This window comes from Phocoena sinus, chromosome 14 (assembly GCF_008692025.1).
Source record: "Phocoena sinus isolate mPhoSin1 chromosome 14, mPhoSin1.pri, whole genome shotgun sequence".
NCBI classification, from domain to species: Eukaryota; Metazoa; Chordata; class Mammalia; order Artiodactyla; family Phocoenidae; genus Phocoena; species Phocoena sinus.
Window position 1 is genome coordinate 13,329,317 of NC_045776.1, and position 20,960 is coordinate 13,350,276.

A 20,960-nucleotide genomic window follows, 5' to 3' on the forward strand; every position below is an offset into this window, starting at 1 on the left:
TTATTGCTAATATCCTTCTTTTTTTTTTTGGCTGCGTCAGGCCTTAGTGCGGCATGCAGGATCTTCCATTGTGGCACATGGGCTCTTCATTTTGGTGCTTGGGCTTCTCTCTAGTTGTGGTGTGCAGTTTTTTTCTCTCTCTGGTTGTGGCATGCAGGCTCCAGAGTGCATGGGCTCTGTAGTTTGTGGCATGTGGGCTCAGTAGTTGTGGTACATGGGCTTAGTTGCCCCGTGGCATGTGGGATCTTAGTTCCCTGAGCAGGGATCAAACCCACGTCCCCTGCACTGGAAGGAGGATTCTTTACCACTGGACCACTGGGGAAGTCCCCTTATTGCTAATATCTTGAAAATTCAACATAATCATAATTTTGTTGTAATGTCAAAGTGTATGTTCCAATTGAGAAAACACCCTGGGAGAAAACATCCTGGTTCTAGAGTGTGAGAGGCACCACCGTCTCGTACTTGGAAAATAGGGGAAACAGCATCCTCAGTTAAGAGACAAGTGTTATTTAAAGCAAAAAGGATATTCTGAGAGAAGCTGAAAATACACAGAACGCTTATTTACAAAAAAAAAAAAAAATTTCACATAGCACAACAGAAAGAAAGGATAGAAAGTAAAAAATCATAAAAGAAAGAACTGGTAGGAGGGAAGCAAAGAACAGTAAGACAATGATTGCATGCAGATAAAAATATGAGAAAACTATCAATAAATATTTACAGAGTTTTACTATACTTGCAGATACAGAGATGAACAAGAGATTCTTTTAGCCTCAAGAAACTTATAGTCTAGTCAGGGAGACAAGAGATAATTGCAGGTAATGATAAGTGCCACTAAGAGGGTAAAATCGGGGTATATGATCAAAAATAAAACAGGGCAAAAAGTTTTACACTTTGTCTAGAGACTAAACATGAGGGGAGTGAGGGCTCTATATAGCTCTGCTTTTAGGTCATTTGAAATTAGCACTAAATGTTGTTTAATGGTTAAAGAACAGGTTATTGATGAGCACTTCCACTGCCTTTCATAAAAAACAGCTTTACTGAGGTATATAATTAATACACAGTAAACTGCATGATTTAAATCCACGAGCTAATTTAAAATGTACAATTTGATAAGTTTTGACATCTGTGTGTACCCACAATCAACAAGATGAACTTGTTCACTCCCAAAAGTTTTCTTGGCCCCTTTGTAATCCTTCCCTCTTATTCCTCACATGTGCCCTGTTCCTAGGCAAATACTGACCTGTTTTCTGTCACTGTATAATAGTTTACATTTCTTAGAATTTTTTATAAATTCATACAGCAAGTACTATATTTGTCTGGTTTTTTTCACCCAAATTAATGATTAAGGATTTTCAGACTGATCTGTGTTGTTGTATCTGTCAGCAGTTTGTTCCTTTTTGTTGCTGTGTAGTATTCTACTATAAGGATATATTAAAATGTTTTATTCAACCGCCTGCTCTTGTATATTTGGGTTGTTACCCTGATTTTAGCTACCATAAATAAAGCTGCTGTGAACATTGTAAAGGAGTCTTTGTATGAACATATGCTTTCATTTCTCTTGGATTTTAATATCCATGAATGGAATGACCAGGTCATATAGTTGGTGAAGGTTTTAACTTTTTAAAGAAACTGCCAAAAAGTGTTCCAAAGCGACTGTACCAGTTTGCATTCTCACTAGCAAAAATGAGATTTCTAGTTACTCCACATCTTTGCCAAGACTTGGTACAGTCTCAGACATTCTATTAAGTGTTATGGTATTCTCATTGTGACTTAATTTGCATTTACCTAATGACTAAAGATGCTGAGCACCTTTTTCATGTGCTTATTTGCTATCCATATATGTTCTCTGTTGAAGTATCTGTTTAAATTTTTTTGTCCATGCTTTTAAAAATTGGGCTGTTTTCTTATTATTCAGTTTAGAGAGTTCTTTAAATATTCTGGATAAAGTCCTTTATCATATATGTTACTTGCAAATATTTCACCCAATCTATGGCTTACCTTTTCATTTGCTTAGAGTGGCTCTCAAAGAGCAGACGTTATTGATTTTGATGAGAACAATTTTGCTGAAGAACACCATACTTTTGGTGTCATATATAAGAAATCTTGGCCCACCTTCCAAGGTTGCAATGAATTTTTTCCATGTTTTCTTCTAGGAGCCTTATGGTTTTAGAAGTTAAAGCTATGATCCATTTGAATTAATTTTTGTAGATGGTGTGAGGTATGGTTTGAAATTCATTTTTGGAGGTCTACAGATATCAAAATGTTCCAGTACCAATTATAAAAATGACTGTCCTTTCTGAATGAAATTTACTTTGCATTCTGTCAGACATCAAAAGATCATCTATGCATAAATTAATCTCTTGACTCTCTATTATGTTCTATTGATCTATTTGTCTACCTTTATGCCAATAAGATACTGTCTAAACTACAATATCTTGAAGTCAGGTAGCTGAAGTTCCCCAATTTTGTTCTTCTTTATTAAAGTTGTTTTGGCTATACTATGTTATATGTTATTAATATATATGTTATATGTTATTAATATATAATAAGTAAAATTTATAGTGATATAACCTTGCTCATTCCAGATTTTGATAATTTGCTTCTTCTCTCTTTTTCCTAATCAGTCACGCTAGAGGTTTTCCAATTTCATTAACCTCAAAAACTCAGTTTTTTATTTTATTAGCTTTTCTCTATTGTTTTCTGTTGCCTATATCATTGATTTACACTCTCATTTTTAATATTTCCTTTCTTCTGCTTACTTTGGGCTTTGCTTAGTTTTCTTTTTCTAGTTTCTTAAAGTAGAAGCTGATTTTCATCAATTTGAAATCTTCCTTCTTTTATATTATAAACATTTTGGTGTCATAAACTTTCCTGTAGCTTTAGCTACATCCTGCAAATTTTGATGGTTTTGTTTTCATCTTCATTCAGCTCAAAATACTTCATAATTTCCCTTTTGATTTCTTCTTTAACTTATGTGTCATTTGGAAATATTTAAAATCCTCTTAAATACTGACTTGCTTTATCACCTACATCTATTTAATAGATATAATATGATCTATTTTGATAAGTGACCCATACGTATTTGAAAACATGTATTCAGCTATTGAAAGATGAAGTTTTATAAATTCTACTTATGTAAAGTTAGTTGATAGCATAGCACAAGTGTTCTATATCCTAAATGATTTTCTATTACCTTATTCTATCAATTATTGAGAGAACCAGCTTGAAATCTCCAGTAATTTCTGCCTTTTAATTGGAAGGATAGATCATTTATATTTAAATTTAAAGATGAACTTTAAACTTAAATTTAAAGATGAACTTTATATTTAAAGTGAGTATTGATATGGCTGGGTTTTAAATCTGCCATCTTGCTATTGTTTTCTGTGTGTGCCATCTATTCTTTGTTCCCTTTTTCTTCTTTTTCTGCCTTCTTTTTGGCCTCTCAATGTTTCTCATATATTCAACATATTTCTTATTCATTGTTTAGTTGATCATTAACCTAAGTTTGTGATAAAACATGATTAACCTGAAATATAATCACAGTATATTATATTATTTATATTAGGTAAATATTAGTTTAATGTCTTTTATATAGTTGAGTAAAACTACCATTTAATAAAGAATAACTATATATTTTATTAAATTTAGTTTTTGCCAAATACATTACAATAACTGAGGGAGTAACTGTACTGCTATCTTCCTTAGAGAACTTCTATTTTTGCTACTTTTATTTTTGCTAAATGATCCATGGGATAGTTTATGGACCAATGGGATATACCTGATTTAAAATGATAGCCTCCTGATTTCTATACAATACACTCCTCGGTATTTACTTTAAGAAGGTACAAGATTCAAACTGACCTATTCGCACTAAGAAGTCAAAATATTCCAGAGTTACGAGATAACACTAAACAAAGCATCATTTCTTTTCCTATAAGATTTTATCAGTAAAATAATGAGGTTCTAAGATTGGCTCCTATTCAGAGACACAACTTATATTCTCTTATTCAAAATATTCTCTCTTAAATGCTGTCATCTATCATCTTAATTATTATAGTGTTACTGAAGAGGTTTTAGTTAAACTGAATTTATAAGTACACATTAATCTGTACTACTAAGTAAATGTTTTAAAGTTAAAAAAAAAAGCACATTTTATAAATACATGGAAATATGAGTAGATTACATAGTTATAAGGGGAGTTGTAAAAAGCTCCCTGGAAAGAATGAGAAGTCTTTAGAAACAGGAAATCTATAAGCCAACAGAATACTAGACTGGGAAGCCTTATGGAATTTTACAATATGTATAACTTTTCGAAAAACTAAAGAAACTAGATAAAAGAGAAAATAAGTATATTATAAATTAAAAAGGAAACAAATCGTCCCTTATTAAAAAAAAAAAGAAAACCGAAAAGAAACTGTACCTGATCATCATTTTCATCTGAAAAGGTTATTGATGTCAGCTTGTAGTTATTCTTCAATAAAAATTCATTGACTAAGAAGTTTAGAGCTCTCTTTTCAAGAGGTTTGATTGGCTCCTAGAGATAAATAAAAGACATACAATACTGTAAGTCTTCTTCCTTCAATACTTGTGCTACCATTTCATATGGAAGATACTTTTAGATCTATCATTCACCCACCTGAATTTCAGGACTTGATTTGTAATTTTTTCGTTCCTGTAAAGGAACTTCGTGTTCTGGTGGAAGAAAATATGAATAATATTTTACTATTTTACATTAGAAAATATCTCAGCTACTTCTACATTGTCAAAGTAGAAAAAGTCTCAAAAAAGTTTATGTACACCACCTGCAGCCTTTGTCAGGTTGGCTCGGAGGGCCTGAATGGTCTCCTTGGCTTTCCGTAGTTCAAACTCCAGGACTGGACAGGGATTTGGAATAAACACACACAGGCATCCAACCAAGAAAAGGGAAACAAAAATAAAAAAATAAAAAGCAAGGATGGGTATGAAAAAAAAATACAATTTGTATTGAAAACAGAAAGCATGCAATCTTTATGAAACTTGTGAACGCATGCAGCAGAGTTGATTTGCAAGCAAACTGGTGAATGTTTTCCATAGTTTTAGAATACAGGGGACTACTGATCAAATGTTCCAGCTGTCTGACAAGGAATAGCTCTATTTAAAAGTAAAATCTATGGCATACTCTCCTTTAGGTAAATAAAAATCTTAGTAATTTAGGTGGTTGTGTTTCACTCAGTCTAGGTAAGAAATGTAATGGAATGTTTTCAGGTGACATAATTTTAGGGGAAAAGACAAAAATTAGATGAAGTCCTAGCAAATACACTTAAAGAAAATCTTAGGATTAAAAAAAACGTATTTTAAAATGCATTATCTAGAATAATGTTATAAATCAACATACAGAAACATTAGTGAATATAGTCCTTCATTAAGATGTTGAAAGAACAGGGTTTAAATATTTAACAAATGTGGGATGCCTATCAATTTTTCTACAAACAAGTATGTCTTGTATAAACAAGCACAGATATGTTAAACACATATCTAAAAAAAAGTTCTGAGGGGGTTATTTTAGGTTTCATTTAAAGCCAAAGGATAGAAATAGTTTGTCTTTTAATTTACAATTAAGATCATTCTAAAGCAAATGACTGAGTACAATTCTACAAGTGTGGTAATCTAAGGATACTGAGTAAATTTAAGTAGAATTTCAAAGTTTCTGACAACTCTTCAAATAGATATTTGTTCATAGTAAGAGGTACTAATGAAACTTAAAGATTTCTCCTATTACCACAGAGTCTGATTATAAGATAAACATGAATACTGAGGAGACATTTTAATGAGCTCTTTAAAATGTTTCATCATGAGCAAGATTTAACTATATGTGTCTTTGCTGGGAATTTTCTTTAAAATATATAAACACTGCTCTGAAGAAAAAGCAAGCTTAGATGTGGGGAAAAAAGCCATTTGTGTGAAGTAAAGCTCTGAGAAAATTAAGTGATTTTTGTCACAACTGGATATTTAAAAAAAATATAATTTAAATAGTTCTGCATAAAAATTAGCAAATTTAACACTTTAAAGATGCATTTTTTCCTCATTGACTAATAAACAGAATAAAGAAGATGGCAAATGAAATGCTATCAGAGACAACAAGGCTATAAAAATATATGGAAAAAATAGAATTCACTCAGTTTGCATATTTTCATTAAAAACTTAAGATGTAACTGAATCACATCTGGTACATTAAAGCCAATTATTTTGATGCACAGAATTTCCCTGCAGCAACACGGAAGCACAACTAAAAATCAGATGACATGTATGTGACTATTTCTTTTTTGTTAGTCAGCAATGCTGATCTGCAAATATTTCTGTGCAACAAAGTTAAAACATTTCCTAAAACTTAACACTTCTGGAAACTCTTAGAGTTTGTGTTTAAAGTCAGACTGCACACATTCAATGTGTTAGGTAAGTACAGAATAGGTTTACTTTTCTTTTTATTTCAAAACTTTAGGTAATTTATTTTGATTTAAAAGCACTTAACTATACCACAAGCAAAATGAGTATACATATTATGCTTCCAGAATCACTTACAATTTACTAACATATTACAGAACAATTGCAGATCAGAAATGCCCTGCACCAGAATGAAAGAAATATGAAAAAAATAAATTAAAAAAAAACTGGTTAAAACACAAACTGTGAAAAAAACTCAGATTCAACTGGTGAAAGTTTAGGTGACCAAGAGCAAAACACTAAATGATCAAGGCACAGAAAGCCAGAAAAACCCATGTCAGACGGCAAGAATTTATATTTTTATGCACATCTACACATACATTGCCAAATGTCATTAAAAGGTACCAATGCTCTGGAAAGATAGTGCTTATCAAAATGAATTCACTCTGCTGCATGTTTCTTAATATACAATATAGACTTTAAAAGACAAAGGCATATCTTTGAAGCCATAGCACATCTCTATAAAGGCACAGTATGATCAAGTATTTGCAGTTATGTGAGAAAGTTTCACAAGAAAGGTCTGAACAGCTATATTTACACATATATAAATTTGTCACTTCTTCATTAAAAAAATATTGGATTAAATCTCAAAATTTATTATCCTGTAAAGAGATACATTGTACCAAGCAACCTCCAAGTATTTTTCAAATATTATAATTCTTCATAAAAATGTTTGAAGAAGTACATGTTTTTAAAAAACACTGTAGGAACCAACTACCAGCCTGCTCACTCCACTATTCCAACCCTCCACTAGCCCAACCCTGCTGAATGCAATTTTATTGGAACTAAAGTAATCGCAGACATAGGTATATTCTAATACTGCATATTACAATCTTACCAAAATATTTAATAAGTCAGTATAAGCAATTCTAGATTAGTTGAGATAGTTATTTCCTAAATAGGGTTGGATAATACTGGCATTATATCAGGGGTACTTGATAGCTTCAAGATCAGGTGCTCGTGACTTGGGATATATACAATTGACCATGTCGAGACACCAAAGGTGCAGTGTTAAATTTCAAAGCAGAAAGAAATATTGATTCTTTGTTGCCCCAACTAAATATATTACTAATATTATCTTGAAATATTTGTTAGTCTTAGTTCTTTTGGCACAAAACTCAAAATAATACATATTTTAGATCTTTCCTATAATACTGATCAGAATATTATAGTGGTAATAAAATACCTCTTCCCCATCCTTAATACTTATTTTATTATCCCAGGAAAGGTTCTAGGAAAAGAGGAAAATTCTCATAAGAATATGAATTAGAATAAAAATATATTCCTAAAATAATACAAAAATCCCCAGGCAGTACCATCACCACTCCTTCTGGGTTTAGAAAATGCTCCCTGCCTATTACAGACCTAAGAAAGGTAGAGGACTATTACACATGACCTAGCAAATAGTGAGAAATAAATGAACGGAAGCAAGATGCAATCTCCGTGGTTTGTACACATTTAGTTTTCTATATTCTTCTGAGGGGGAAAAAATTCCTCCTCCTTAAACTTTAAAAGAAGAAAATTCTTCCCATTATTGTTCCTCCTGCTCAGGTTCTCTTACAGACTCCTCTATCATTCATCTCAAAGTTGGTGTTTCCCAGAGTGTCCTCCCTGGTCCTTTTCTTACTCTATATACTGGGATGATAAACATTTCACTCTTACAGTTTTACTCTCACGAGTACTCTTAAGATTCAGAAATCTTTAAACTTTTTCCCCAAGATAAACAGGGCTACCTGTTTATCAACTGGACATGCCCACTTGAATGTCTCATAAACTTTGAATTTGATCCTATCTAAATGAACTTCATCATCTTCCTCTCAAATCTGTCTTCCCTCCTGCAGTATATCTTCATTAAGGGCACCACTATCTACCCAGATGCCCAAATAAGAAACCTGGAGATTACTCTTCACTTACCTCTTGACCTTACTCCCACATTAATTCAATGTCAAGCCATATAATGATTCCAGCCCTTGAATCCTAAATAACCATTCATCTCAATTGTCTCTGCAAATGTCCTAGTTCAGACCTTTATGACTTATATAAATTTTAACAATTTACAACTCACATCAAAGGCTTGTTGCCCTTAAAAGCCTTGTTGGAGCATCTATCCTATTTTAAATCATACAAAACCATAAATAAGATTTAAGTAAAGTTGAAAATAAGAAAAACAAAAAGTACTGCAAACAAGAGGTAAAGATATTTGTACTAAGGAAAAATATATTATAATAAGACAGATAGGCTTATTTAATCCTGATAAAGCTGGATATGTATGCTGCAGCCCAACAGCTAAGGAATGAGAGGGCTACTGATGATGCTTCTTACCCAGGGGGTAAGGCCAGGTTAACCCACAGGCAAAATTTTGAATTTCATTTTAGAATGTTTACTAGATTACATAGGCTTAAAAAGGCTTCATATGTCTACTTTGTTGTTTATTGTTCCCAGAACAGTATAATACCCTGAATATAGAGGACTCAGCAAATGTTAGTTGTATGAATGGGCATTCCAGTACTTGATGCCATATCTAATAAATCTAAACATCAGTGATCTTACCAGCATTCAGTAGTGTCTTTCCCTGCAAATTGGAAAGAACAGTTTCTGCAGTTCTCTAGATCCCAATACAAAAATTAAGGTATGAACTAGAGAAGTAATACAGTAACAGGTAGAGGTATGAGAACAAATAAAATCAGAGACTCTGATGCTAAAAGATGGATCAGGTGAACCTGAGACAGGGATACAGATGGTTCTAAAATCAACAAGTTCCTTATCACTAGTTCCAAAGTACTGAACATTTATTTGTATTACAGATATAGACAGGTTTTAGTACAAATTCCTTGAGGGCAGAAACTCTGTCTATTTCATGCGTCTGTATCTAGCGCCTAACATAATACCTAATACGTAGCAGATGCTCAAAATGTCTAATTAAAGAATGGCAATTCCAATATTTAGAACATAGATGTCCCTTGCTATCTTGAAGAAAACTTGAAAATTTAACAGCTACACTGTATGTACACTGTACAGCTTTGTTTAATAACATATAGAAAGGCGTTTACCAAAAAGTCAGTTAAATTAAGCTCATTTTGGTTTGGTGTCTACTAAATTCAGAAGTGGAAAATATTTGAAATGAAATGCTTTTGAAATTTTACTTTTTTGGAAAGAAAATGACTATGTTGAAACAGTCTTTTATGGGAAAGATAAGATTCTGCTATCCACATGAATGTACCGATGAGTCAAAGCTCCAGCCTGGTACTTAAAGATACTCGTGAACCCTGGAATAAAAACCTATATGTTCACATCCTGATTTTGCCCTTTAGCCATATGGAGGCTACTGGGAAAATTTTTCAATCTTGGTAAGCTTTTCAGTTTTCTGATCTATAAAATAAGGATATCATGACCTATTTTGAAAGATTGTTAACAAGGTTAAATAAGTATTTTATATAAAGCAACCGGAACAGTGCCTGGCACAGAGCAGGTGCTCAATAAACATTTGCCCATTTAGAGATCTTTTCCTCTTTAAAGGAACACCTGTACAGACTTGAAAAAATAACCAGATATTTAAATTTAGGGAAAAGATGATAAGAATGATGCTGAACCCACATGTAGTAGTATATATATGTCTCATAAACAGCAACAGTTTATTAAAGGCTGGAGCAGACCCTACATTTGCATCGTGGGGCAGCGGACTCAATACCTGTATTATCTATAATCTCCTTCTGCCCAAGACTGGTATACGAAAATAAAAGAGATTTTTATTCTTTCTCAGTAAGGTTTACATGTGATCCAATGATAGATGGCAGGATAATTATCTTTTCTGGATCGTTCATTTTTCGATTAGGTTCTAAGTTACTAGCAATGGTTAGCAAAGAGCCAAAAATCTTTTTGTAAATGGGAATTGCGATTAATTAGAATTTTCATCCACGTATCACACATTTGGCTCAATAATAGGCGATGGCACAAGAGCATTAAAAGTCTAAATGCCATTCTCTTGGAATAACATACATTTCCTTCCCTTTTCCAGTGAAGATGGAAGACAGCATTCAGTCACTCATTTACACTGAAGTATAGTTGATTTACAATATTGTCTTGAGCTTCAGGCATACAGCATAGCCATTCGATTTTTTTGTATATTATATTTCGTTACAGGTTATTACAAGGTATTAGGTATAATGCCCTGTGCTACAGAGGGCATTGTTTATCTATTGTTTGTGTATCTATTGTTGTTTATCCATTTTATGTAGAGTAGTTTGTATCTGTTAATCCCATACTCCTAATTTGTCCCATCCTCTCCTCCCTCTCCCCTTTGGGGAACCATAAGATTGCTTTCTAGTCTATAACTCTGTTTCTGTTTTACATTGATATATAGATTCATTGGTATTATTTTTTAGACTCCACATATAAGTGACATCACATAGTATTTCTTTCTCAAGACAGCATATATTTATACATTAGCATTATATAGTAAGCAAAAATTACTTTATCTCCCCAAACTTAGAGATAAGAGTATAATCTATAGATTAAAAATATAAGGTCAAAACTACCAAATATTTAAAATATTCACTCTTAGTTATGCTTAGTTATAACATATTGCTTAATTATAACATCTTGCTTCTATATCATTGTTCCCCCTAATTAGAAATACTAAAATACCTAAATACTGAGAATAATGATGAACCTCTTAAATTTTACTAAGTCTAAAATTTAGGTTTTCAAACAAAAATTAAAGGGAAGAAAATAATTATGTGGTCTATTTCTGGGTAGAAGTTATTTTCTGATACATAACCATCTGAACAACAATACAATATACAAAACTAAATATATTTGGTTAGTCTCTAATAAACCAAAATACCATGCATTTAATACTTAACATATAACAGAAAACACAGAATAGCTAACATTTACTATATAATTAAATATAACAATGCCACTTAACAAATGATATAATTAGTAGGATAAGTTTGCCCTAAAATTATTCAAATAATTCCCATTTGATTTGCTAATTTTCAGACAGTACTGATGTGATTTCTTTTTTGATACAGCTTTCAATTAATAATGCTTATGACTAAATCATGACTTGATATATGGAGCTGCATTAAACTCTTCCAATGACTTCTCCATTCAATTGATAATGCTATTGTTCTCACTGCTGAATCCTCTCTTAGCCTCTGTTGAATTAAAAACAATTACATCATTTTTTCCCCCTAACTCAGGGAAGAGATTAGGGAAAGAGAGATTTTTTAAACATTCAATAGCTCTATTCTTGAGTAATAAATGAAAACCACATATTGGAATGTCATTTTAACCAGGTCAAACCTCATCCTTCATGCTAAGAGGTAGCATACAGTGCAGTCAGTTGTGGGCTCTGCTGCTGGGTTATCTGCGTTCAAGTCTTAGCTCTGCCACTAAAGTCTTAATAATCTCTGAGTGCCTCAGTTTCTTGGGGAGGGGAGGCTGATGATAATTCTATAACTCAAAGAGTTAATATACATTTACAACAGTGTCCAGAATGGAGCAAGTGCTATATAAAAATTAGCACTCACTTTTATTCATAATGCCTATGACAGGCAAACACTTGGTAGGTTTTAACAAACTTGTCCCAGTAAATGGAAGAAAAATATTTCCCTCACAGGCTCCCATCTGTCCCACGTGGCATCCTTCCTGTGCCAGGTGTGCCCACCATTCTGGTGGATTAAAATACCTAACTGATGTCTGTCTGCTTCCCATCTATCTCAGAGTCAACGTCCTATGAAAACTACAATTCCAACAAGACATTCAAAAATTACTTCAATAACAGACAGCCACAGCCTTGAAGCACCAGAAAAGTACCAGTCACTTGACACCTGAGGAGCCAGAGCTGCTACACTGGTAAATCCCAGGGTGGACCCCCAGAAGAATCCAACTGGCCTCATTTGATGTGGGCAGAACACAGAGGGTACCAATTGGTTTTCTGAAGTCCCTACAGATCCAGTGGTGATGCCTATAAGGCAGAAATGGTGGGAGGATGGAGAGGGGAAGGAGATTGGAATGAGAAACCAAGCAACTAATAAGGATGTTGGCCTTCTTTTTGGAATGGGCAAGGTCCTGGAGGCCCCTGATGGACCAAGCATTAACCCTTTATTTTCTGGATCACAGGCAAGTCAAGAGAAGTTTCTGGAGAGATGCAGTGATGGCCAGGGAGCAACCAGGGAACCAAGCAAAGTTTTATTCACCAACCAGCACAGAAGTATTTAAACCAATTTTAACAATCAGTAGAGCTGTATTGGTATATAACACATGAATATTACTCAGTCCTGGTTTGGAGGATAAAAGGAATGAGGAGGCCAATGACCAACTAACTTTGTACTAAACCATGGCTAACTTAAACCTCTTTTACACCAGTTGTATAACTACATGGTTGTAAACTACTGGCTACAAGCAGAACTCAGCAAACTGTAGGTGTGCATAACCAAAAATTCAGAGCACCACTGGAAAGAGCAGTTGGGGGCTGGATGTTCCCTTCAGCCAATAAATTAGTAACATAACTTTGTATAATAACTATATCAATATATTCACATATCAAATTATAGAAAGAAGAGAATTCTTCAAGTCATTTTATTATTTCTGGAATGTCAAAAAATCCAAATCTGTCTTTACAATCTTACTCACCTGCCACTCTCTCATCCGTTTCCCTGTTACCATCATCTGAATATCTTGCAAAGTCTAAAGAATCAAGGGTACTGATGCTCCCAGCTCGATCTGTAATAAACGAAAAAAAAAAATAGAATTAAACAGATTTTTATTTAACTGCCAAAATAAGGGATTGGAAATCAATTAGCTAAGATTTTTTTTTCCAGTGAATAAACTGTGACTCTAAGATATAGGAATTCTATTAAAACAATAAGGTAAAAATGCTCATACCAATTAAGCTACTTTGAAGTAACTCATGTTTCCCTGCCCAGATCTCTAACTAACTCCTGAATAATGGACACACAGGATATAACACAAGCCCAGCTAAGGACAACAAAACTGTAAACAGTTTGAATTTTATTCCAAGTACAATGGAAAATAACAAAAACACATACATTTTTGGAAAATCATTTTGGCTGCTATAAGGAAAGTGATTTGTAGAGAGACCAGTTAAGAGGCTACTGTGTAAATCAATTACACTTTAATATAAAATAACAATTTAAAAAAAAGAGGCTATTAGAGTCATGTAGGTGAGAGATGATCACATTTGGCCTAGAATAGAGGCAGCAGAAATGTGAGAAGTGGTCAGGGTTATTTTTTGATGTAGAACCAACATGTCCTGGTAGTGAAATGGATGTGGGTTTAAGTAAAAGAAAGTAACCAAGATAATTCCTAAAGACTTCATTTATTGAATTTATAATATGGGATGCAAAAGGCAAATGAAGGGGTTTCAAGAGTTCTGTGTTTTGAGTGCATGGTGGTAGTGGGGAGTGTCCCTAGCTTTTGCCAGATTTTTAAGTGTCCCTAAACAGAAAAACACGATGTAAACATTCTCACTTAAAGGAAGAAATCAATGCTGATACTCACTAAAGGAGATCTAGCTAGCTAATGCAAAGAAGGGACAAATGAGAGGCTAGGTCAACTCATTCTATTAAATCGTGCTACTTACATAGTGTCTACTGTTTATATATTGCTCTAAGGAATAGATTATCTGTGTTTAGAAAGCACAGTCTGGACAAATGAATGCAAGTTACAGAAATAAAGATTTGAACATGTAGGGCTCCCTCACCTCCTTTTAAAACAATTAGTACATGCCAATAATTGAAATGGTTGACTCTTCAAATACAGCTATGTCATTATCAATGTACCACTTATCTTTAAATTCCTGTTAAGTGAAATTCTATATATAGTACTCTTCTGAGAACACTGTGTTTCTATTCACAGAAGCATTTAATTCCCCTGCAATTTAATTATATCTGATAAATAACAACTTGCTATTAACTTAAGTTTTAAGACAGCATAAACAAATAACAGAAAATCAAGTATTACAGTACCATTCATTAGAGCATAATTTATTTTAAGCATAAACCAAGAAACACTAAATAACAAAAGTAACCACAGAAATCTAGAAAGTTCATATTAAATATAGGCTGAACTCAGGAACATTACTCAGCAATTAAAAAAAAACTATTGAGATATATGCCACAACATGACTGAATCTCAATGCTTTATGCTGAATGATAGAAGCCTTACGCAGAGTATATAATGTATAATTTTATTTACATGAACTCTTAGAAGAGGCAGTAGTAATTTATGGTAGAAAAAAATCATTATAGTGGTTCTTGGAGTGGGGGGCTGAAAGGGGTGGGGACTGACTGACCGGGAAGGAGCATGAGGGAACTTTCTGGGGTGACAGTAATGTTCTATATATTGACAGGAGTTTGGGTTATCATGAACTGTTAAGTATGATGTTGGTTGTTGATTCTGGATAAATATTTTTCTATTATGTTAAGTATCTATCTAATGTTAGTTTTCTAAGTGTTTTCTAGTATTTTCAATCACACATACAAGCCTAGGTTAGACTATTTTCAATCACACATACAGGCCTAGGTTAGAGCCTATTTGATCACCATATATTATTCCTCCATTGTACTGTTACTATTTCTCTAAAAGTTTCAAAGAAATCACCTATGCAATAGGAAGAGTTCTTGGGGAAAGCAAACACTGCTTAATTTTTGACTTGGTATTATTATGGCCATTGAAAAATATATTCTAATTATTTTTTTTAGTTCCAAGCCAACAATTTTATATTCTCCAAGAAAAAAAGTTCTAATGTCTTTTTAACTAACAATAACTATAGTATCATAAAAGTAAAAAAAAAATCTCCTAATTTATTAAAATTTATTCCATGTCAGAAAAAAATTATAGAAGGAAGTAATTTTAACTTTGATGGGGCTAACGTATAACAGATTTTGTACATAAAATGTACTTTGGAATTTAAGACTAATAGGTAATATTACAGCTCCTAGACAAATATGCACAATTCTTTTCCAGGGCAAGCACATGCCTTTCCAAATACTCTAATATAAAAGAGGAAGAGTTTGGAAAAATTAGCCTCTTTTATTAAGAAAGAAGCTACTACCACTTTCTAATATAAAGTATACCACAAAGCCTTTCTTCAAATTCCAAGATTGTGTAACTTCTTAGTAATTCACTTTACAACTCAGAAACCGAATGATCAGGGACTTTCATCATAGTTGGCAAACAAGTAAAACCTGTATGTAAGTTTTACTAGGTCTGAAAACTAAAACCATTATACACAGTGTGACTATAAGGCATGCAGACTGATTTTATAAATCACATATGAGAGTAGTCTTATTTATATATACATTTAATCCTTTAGTACTAATGACAGAAGGTAACTTTTATGATAGTTAAAAAAATGAGTTTCAGACCCTTGAAAAGGTATCTTTCATGGAAATCATATAGCACTTTAAAAGCTAAGTGTACCAGGAAAATTGATCAGCTCCTGACTGGTAAAGAGCATTGGTTAATTCAATGAACATTTACTGAACAACTATAATGTACCAGGTTACTGACAGGAAGCTACAATAAAATATTGAATAATAATTTTTAAAGGTTATAGATATAACTGACTCCAAGAAGTAGAGTTAAAATTTTTCAATACATACTCCTCTCTATACTGCTTGAATTTTTTTATTTGTGATTTGGTATTTTTTCCCCAAACACAGTGAATACCTTTTATGATATGGGCATTTTATAATTAAAAAGTCACAAAAGTACCCAGTTCACAGTTAAAGAATAGGAAGAAAAATAATGTCAAGCAATTAGCTTTAAATTCCAATTTGTTTAGTAAAGATCGTTTACTGAACCATGCCTGTGTCATGATAAGTAACAAAGAAAGAAGTATATAGTATATAAATTTAATAAACAGAAAGATAACAAATTTACCTTAAAAGTAATTATATCTAAATCTGAGGTCATGCATAAACACTTTAATATGTATCCACTTAAATTAAAAATGGATCTTAGGAATCTGTCAATGGCAAAACATTTATATTTTCTGATCCTCAGTTCTTCCCTAACGCTGGGACTCACTTCACTGACCCCTATGTTCAAAATATTTGAGAGCTAGAGGGAATCTTAGAGATAGTCCAACCCCTCCATCAACCCCAGTTTGATGAGAAAACTGAACCGTGTATTCATTCAATGCATATTTACTAATCCATGGTAGGGAGTAGAAAGATAAAATTCAGTAAGACTTGGTTCTTGCCTTAATAAGTTTATAAACCACTGTAGTTTCGTGCTGTAAACAGATAACGATAATAAAGTTAGACTACTTTATGTTAAAGGTTAAGCAAATTAATCTGTGAGCAAGCTAGGGGTACAATGTAAGTCTCCCAGTTTGCAGTCCACTGTCTTTTCTGTCACAAGATTACACTGAGTTAAATGTCAAATCAAAAGACTTAAACTTAGGAAGAGACTTGAACACTGAAATTTTATTGACAAACTATTCACTGAAATTAAAATTTCTATAATGCTGGATGATTTTACCATATGAACAGCTATCAGGTTAAAAGGAAGATTATTATTAATAACAGCATTAGTTATTATATTGAAGATTTTCTGACCACTTATTCTGTGCCAGATATTTTTCATAGATAAACTTATTTAACCTTCGTGACAGCCCCCTGCAAGAGGAGTCATTACCTTCCATATTTTACAGTAAAGAAAACAGAGACTGTCCCAGAGATACGCAGCTAGGAAGTAGCAGAGTAAAAATATGAACTCAAGCTCTTTGATGCCAAAGCCTGAGCTCTAAACCATTAGTTCCCTTGAACAGTATGTAAAAGCATGCAGGTTCAGATCTCCTAGATTCCAGCTAAGTTGGGCTTGATACCATGAAAGGCCTCAGAAAGATCAGCCTGGACTCAACTTTCCTCAGGCTACACAGGGAAAAGCTAATTTCACACGGAATATTCCAAACTTACATATTTATAGGATCCCATTACCTAAAGATCATTTCTTTAACATAACATCAACATTTTTTCAAAGCCTTATTTGCCAGGCACAATATTACACACTGGTGACAGAAAGATAATTAATCTCCATAAGTGAGACAGACAAAAAATACCACAAGTTCAGGGGATTTAGAGATCACTATGTGCTGGAGAAGCTTCAGGGAGAGGAAGGAACATAAACTGGACCTTCCCTTAAGGATATACAGAATCTGGAAAAAACAAAAGGAGGATGGAGGAAAAGAATTCCAAGAGAAGGAAAAATAATATGGCCAAAGGCACTGAGATAGGAATATATAAAACATGTTCAAGGGACACTGAGTAAACAATGTGAGTACACCAATGGTTGGTATATGACAACAGGGTTGAAAAGGTAGGAAGAAGCAAAATTACAGGCAGAACTTTATGATGCACACTTATAATAACATATTTCAAAGTCATTTTTATCATATACTATGCAAAAATGGGAAAAAATAAAATTCTTAAAAAGAATTAAATTCTTGTTTCTGCAATATATAATTTTGCTAATAAAAAAAGAGTTCAGGGCTTCCCTGGTGGCGCAGTGGTTGAGAGTCCACCTGCCGATGTAGGGGACACGGGTTCGTGCCCCGGTATGGGAAGATCCCACATGCCACAGAGCCTACGCGTCCGGAGCCTGTGCTCCGCAATGGGAGAGGCCACAACAGTGAGAGGCCCGCGTACCGCAAAAAAACCAAAAAACAAAAAAAAAAAAACAAAAAAAAACAAAAAAAAAAAAGAGTTCAAAAAAGTTGCCTTGGACAGCAGAAAGCAATGTTAAAAGGTTTTAGCCTCAGTGACAGGAATGAATAGCTTTTAAAATCAATTAAGAATAAGGATGGAGTAAAAGTTTAAAGGCACAGGAACCAGTTATAAGGCTAAAACTGAGGGTCCAGATGTAAGCTAAAGGCCTGAACTAAGGCAGCACACAAGCACAGGGCTGATGGATGGTTAGAAAGAACATAGACAATACGATGACACTACCTTGAGCAATCTAAGCCACCTAACCAGGACCAGCTGGTTTCAAAAACAAATGAACACCATTTCTTACTGCTGGGGAGTTTTGAAATAATAGGTGGGAATATCTGGAAGAAGGTTACACCCATGATGGCAACTGGGGTCTCCTCCTTGAGGCTTAGCCATGTTCCATGTCTAGACCAGAAACTTAGATGTAACCATGCAGCAAAGCTTCAAGACTGAAAAAGAGAGTACATGCTAATCCAACCTTGGCAGATTTCCTTAGAATTTCATTCAGCAGATTATTCACCTCTGTCTTGATGTGGTGCTATAGTTTATCACTTTATTTTTTAAATGATCAATATTATACTATCTGACTTGCCTTCTGCATTAAAACGACTGGCTACTCTGAGTTAATAAGATATACTCTGAATGAGTTATTAAGATACTTTGCCTGACCATACACTATAATGGTTTAAGAATATTTGCTTAACTGTGCTTTAAAATTGACAAAACAGTAGTTGTGGTGTAATGGAAAGAATGCAGACTTGGAAGTTAGTGATCTGGTTTGGAATCCCAGCCTTGCCACTTAAGACATGATATGTGGTAAAATATAAAAGGGCATACAAAGAAAAGGTAAGCCCATCTCCCAAACACCAATCACCCTCCGTGACGACAATCATTGTTTAGACTCTTCTGTATATATCCTTTTAGAAATATCCTAGGTATAGGCCAATTTCTCCCTTTTTGTATGTAAATGGAAAAACACAAATACCTGAATAAATTAGCCTGCATCCTAATTTATTCAATTTATCATATATCTTGGTGATCATTCCACATCAGCACATATAGATCGTTTTTTTTAATTAGCCAATCCCCTACTGTTGGACAGTCAGGTTGTTTTCAATCTTTGATACCTTTACTTGTAGAATATACGAAAAAAACCTAGGTTCAGTAGTAATGCAAACAAGCTTGTCTATAATAAATTATAGAAATGGAATTGGATATTAAGGAATATGTATTTTATTTTATTTTTTTAGGAATATGTATTTTAAAAATATGATTGATATCACCAAATTATTCTCAAAAGAGTATCCTACCAACAGTACATAAGTATACATTTTACTTTCCGACCTTTGTGTCATGCACATTTGATCAAAACTGCATTCAGAAGACAATACTGTTTATAGAAAAAAAATCTGTTAGGAAGAGTTCAGTAAGACTGTAGATTCAAAAATCTCCCATCAATACAGGCTACCTATTTGATATGGACATCTTATTAGAAGGTTTAGGAGACAAAAATTCTTACTGCTGTAACTTATTAAAGGGTACAAAATGCAAATATTAAACATTAAGAACAATAATAAAATGTGACTAGAGATTTTGCTGATACATTCATAACTCTCATCATCCCACCTTATATTCTTTGGTCAACGCTCCTTACTCACATATCCATCCCTGAAGAAAAAAAGAAGCTTCCCATGATTGTAAAGAATGCCTACAATCAGGAGCTACTCTTGCCTAGAAAAATTAGAAACTTTAAGGCTGTTGCTAGGTACTTTTCTAACAGTAATTCTATTTCCGTACAGATATACATCAACAGAATAGTTACAAAACTCCTCATACGATGCAATAAAAAGCTATTGGTACAGTTTTGTTCACTTGAAACATGTCAAATGTATCTTAAAAGAGATTTGTGTCAACATTATACTAAGAATTATTAACTGATTCTGAAGATTTCCCTTCCAGATAAAACTGATCCTCAAGGTTACAAATGGCAACAGGAGACTGAGAATAGAGAAACTGGTACATATGTACCAATAGTTTGTGAGCAAAGAATGACATTTTTTTGCTGTTATTTTGTGCAAATTTAATTAACAGATGACACAAGACAGATATTCAATATAAGGTAACAAAAAAGGTAGACATATACCAAACACATATGCAGAAATAACTTACTATGCAAAATTCATTCTCTGGGTTCATATACCAGAAAGAAGATGGTATTTCATGTCACTAAAAACACCAAACTCAATTTACACTGCACAGTTATAGGATTAGGTGCCAATTAAGGGTGGAATAGTGGAGTTATAACTCCCACTACAAATTTTTCTTGTTTTACCGGAATTTACTACATGCAAATTTTGACAAAAATACTTTAAAATGCTTTACTTTAAATTGCTTTAAAGTACAACACCATATAACCACCACCTGATATGAACAACTGCTAACAGTTTGCAATTTAAAAAGAAATAATACCTTAAAGTTCATGTCCCTAATGTTTCCCTCCTCAAGGGCAATCACAGTGATGGATTTGGTGTGACTCTAGTTGATGCTTTTATATCTATAATACATATACAAGTACCCACAAATAATATACAGTATTGTTTTATGTGTCTGAAAATTTAAATAATGGTATAGAACTGTAATGCTCCACAACAGACCTGAGATCTGATTAAAGGCTGCTAAGATTTCCATTTCATGAATATACCACAACTAATGTTTCCATTATGTATGGCCAAGAGG

The 20,960-nt window shown here is 33.4% G+C and overlaps 1 protein-coding gene across 4 annotated transcripts in view; it reads right to left on the reverse strand.

The window, feature by feature from the left end:
- RELCH (RAB11 binding and LisH domain, coiled-coil and HEAT repeat containing) overlaps positions 1 to 20,960 on the reverse strand; it is a 120,725-nt gene that overhangs the window by 89,042 nt on the left and 10,723 nt on the right. For all 4 annotated transcript variants that reach the window (XR_004345357.1, XM_032602542.1, XM_032602541.1 and 1 more), the window contains exons 2-5: positions 13,120 to 13,209; positions 4,803 to 4,874; positions 4,637 to 4,692; positions 4,421 to 4,534 (exon numbers count right to left, since the gene is read on the reverse strand). Coding sequence is in view for 3 of the 4 variants with exons in the window: in XM_032602542.1 (XP_032458433.1) it covers positions 4,421 to 4,534; positions 4,637 to 4,692; positions 4,803 to 4,874; positions 13,120 to 13,209 (332 nt within the window). In the remaining variant the exon portion in view is untranslated. The remainder of the gene's footprint in view (positions 1 to 4,420; positions 4,535 to 4,636; positions 4,693 to 4,802; positions 4,875 to 13,119; positions 13,210 to 20,960) is intronic.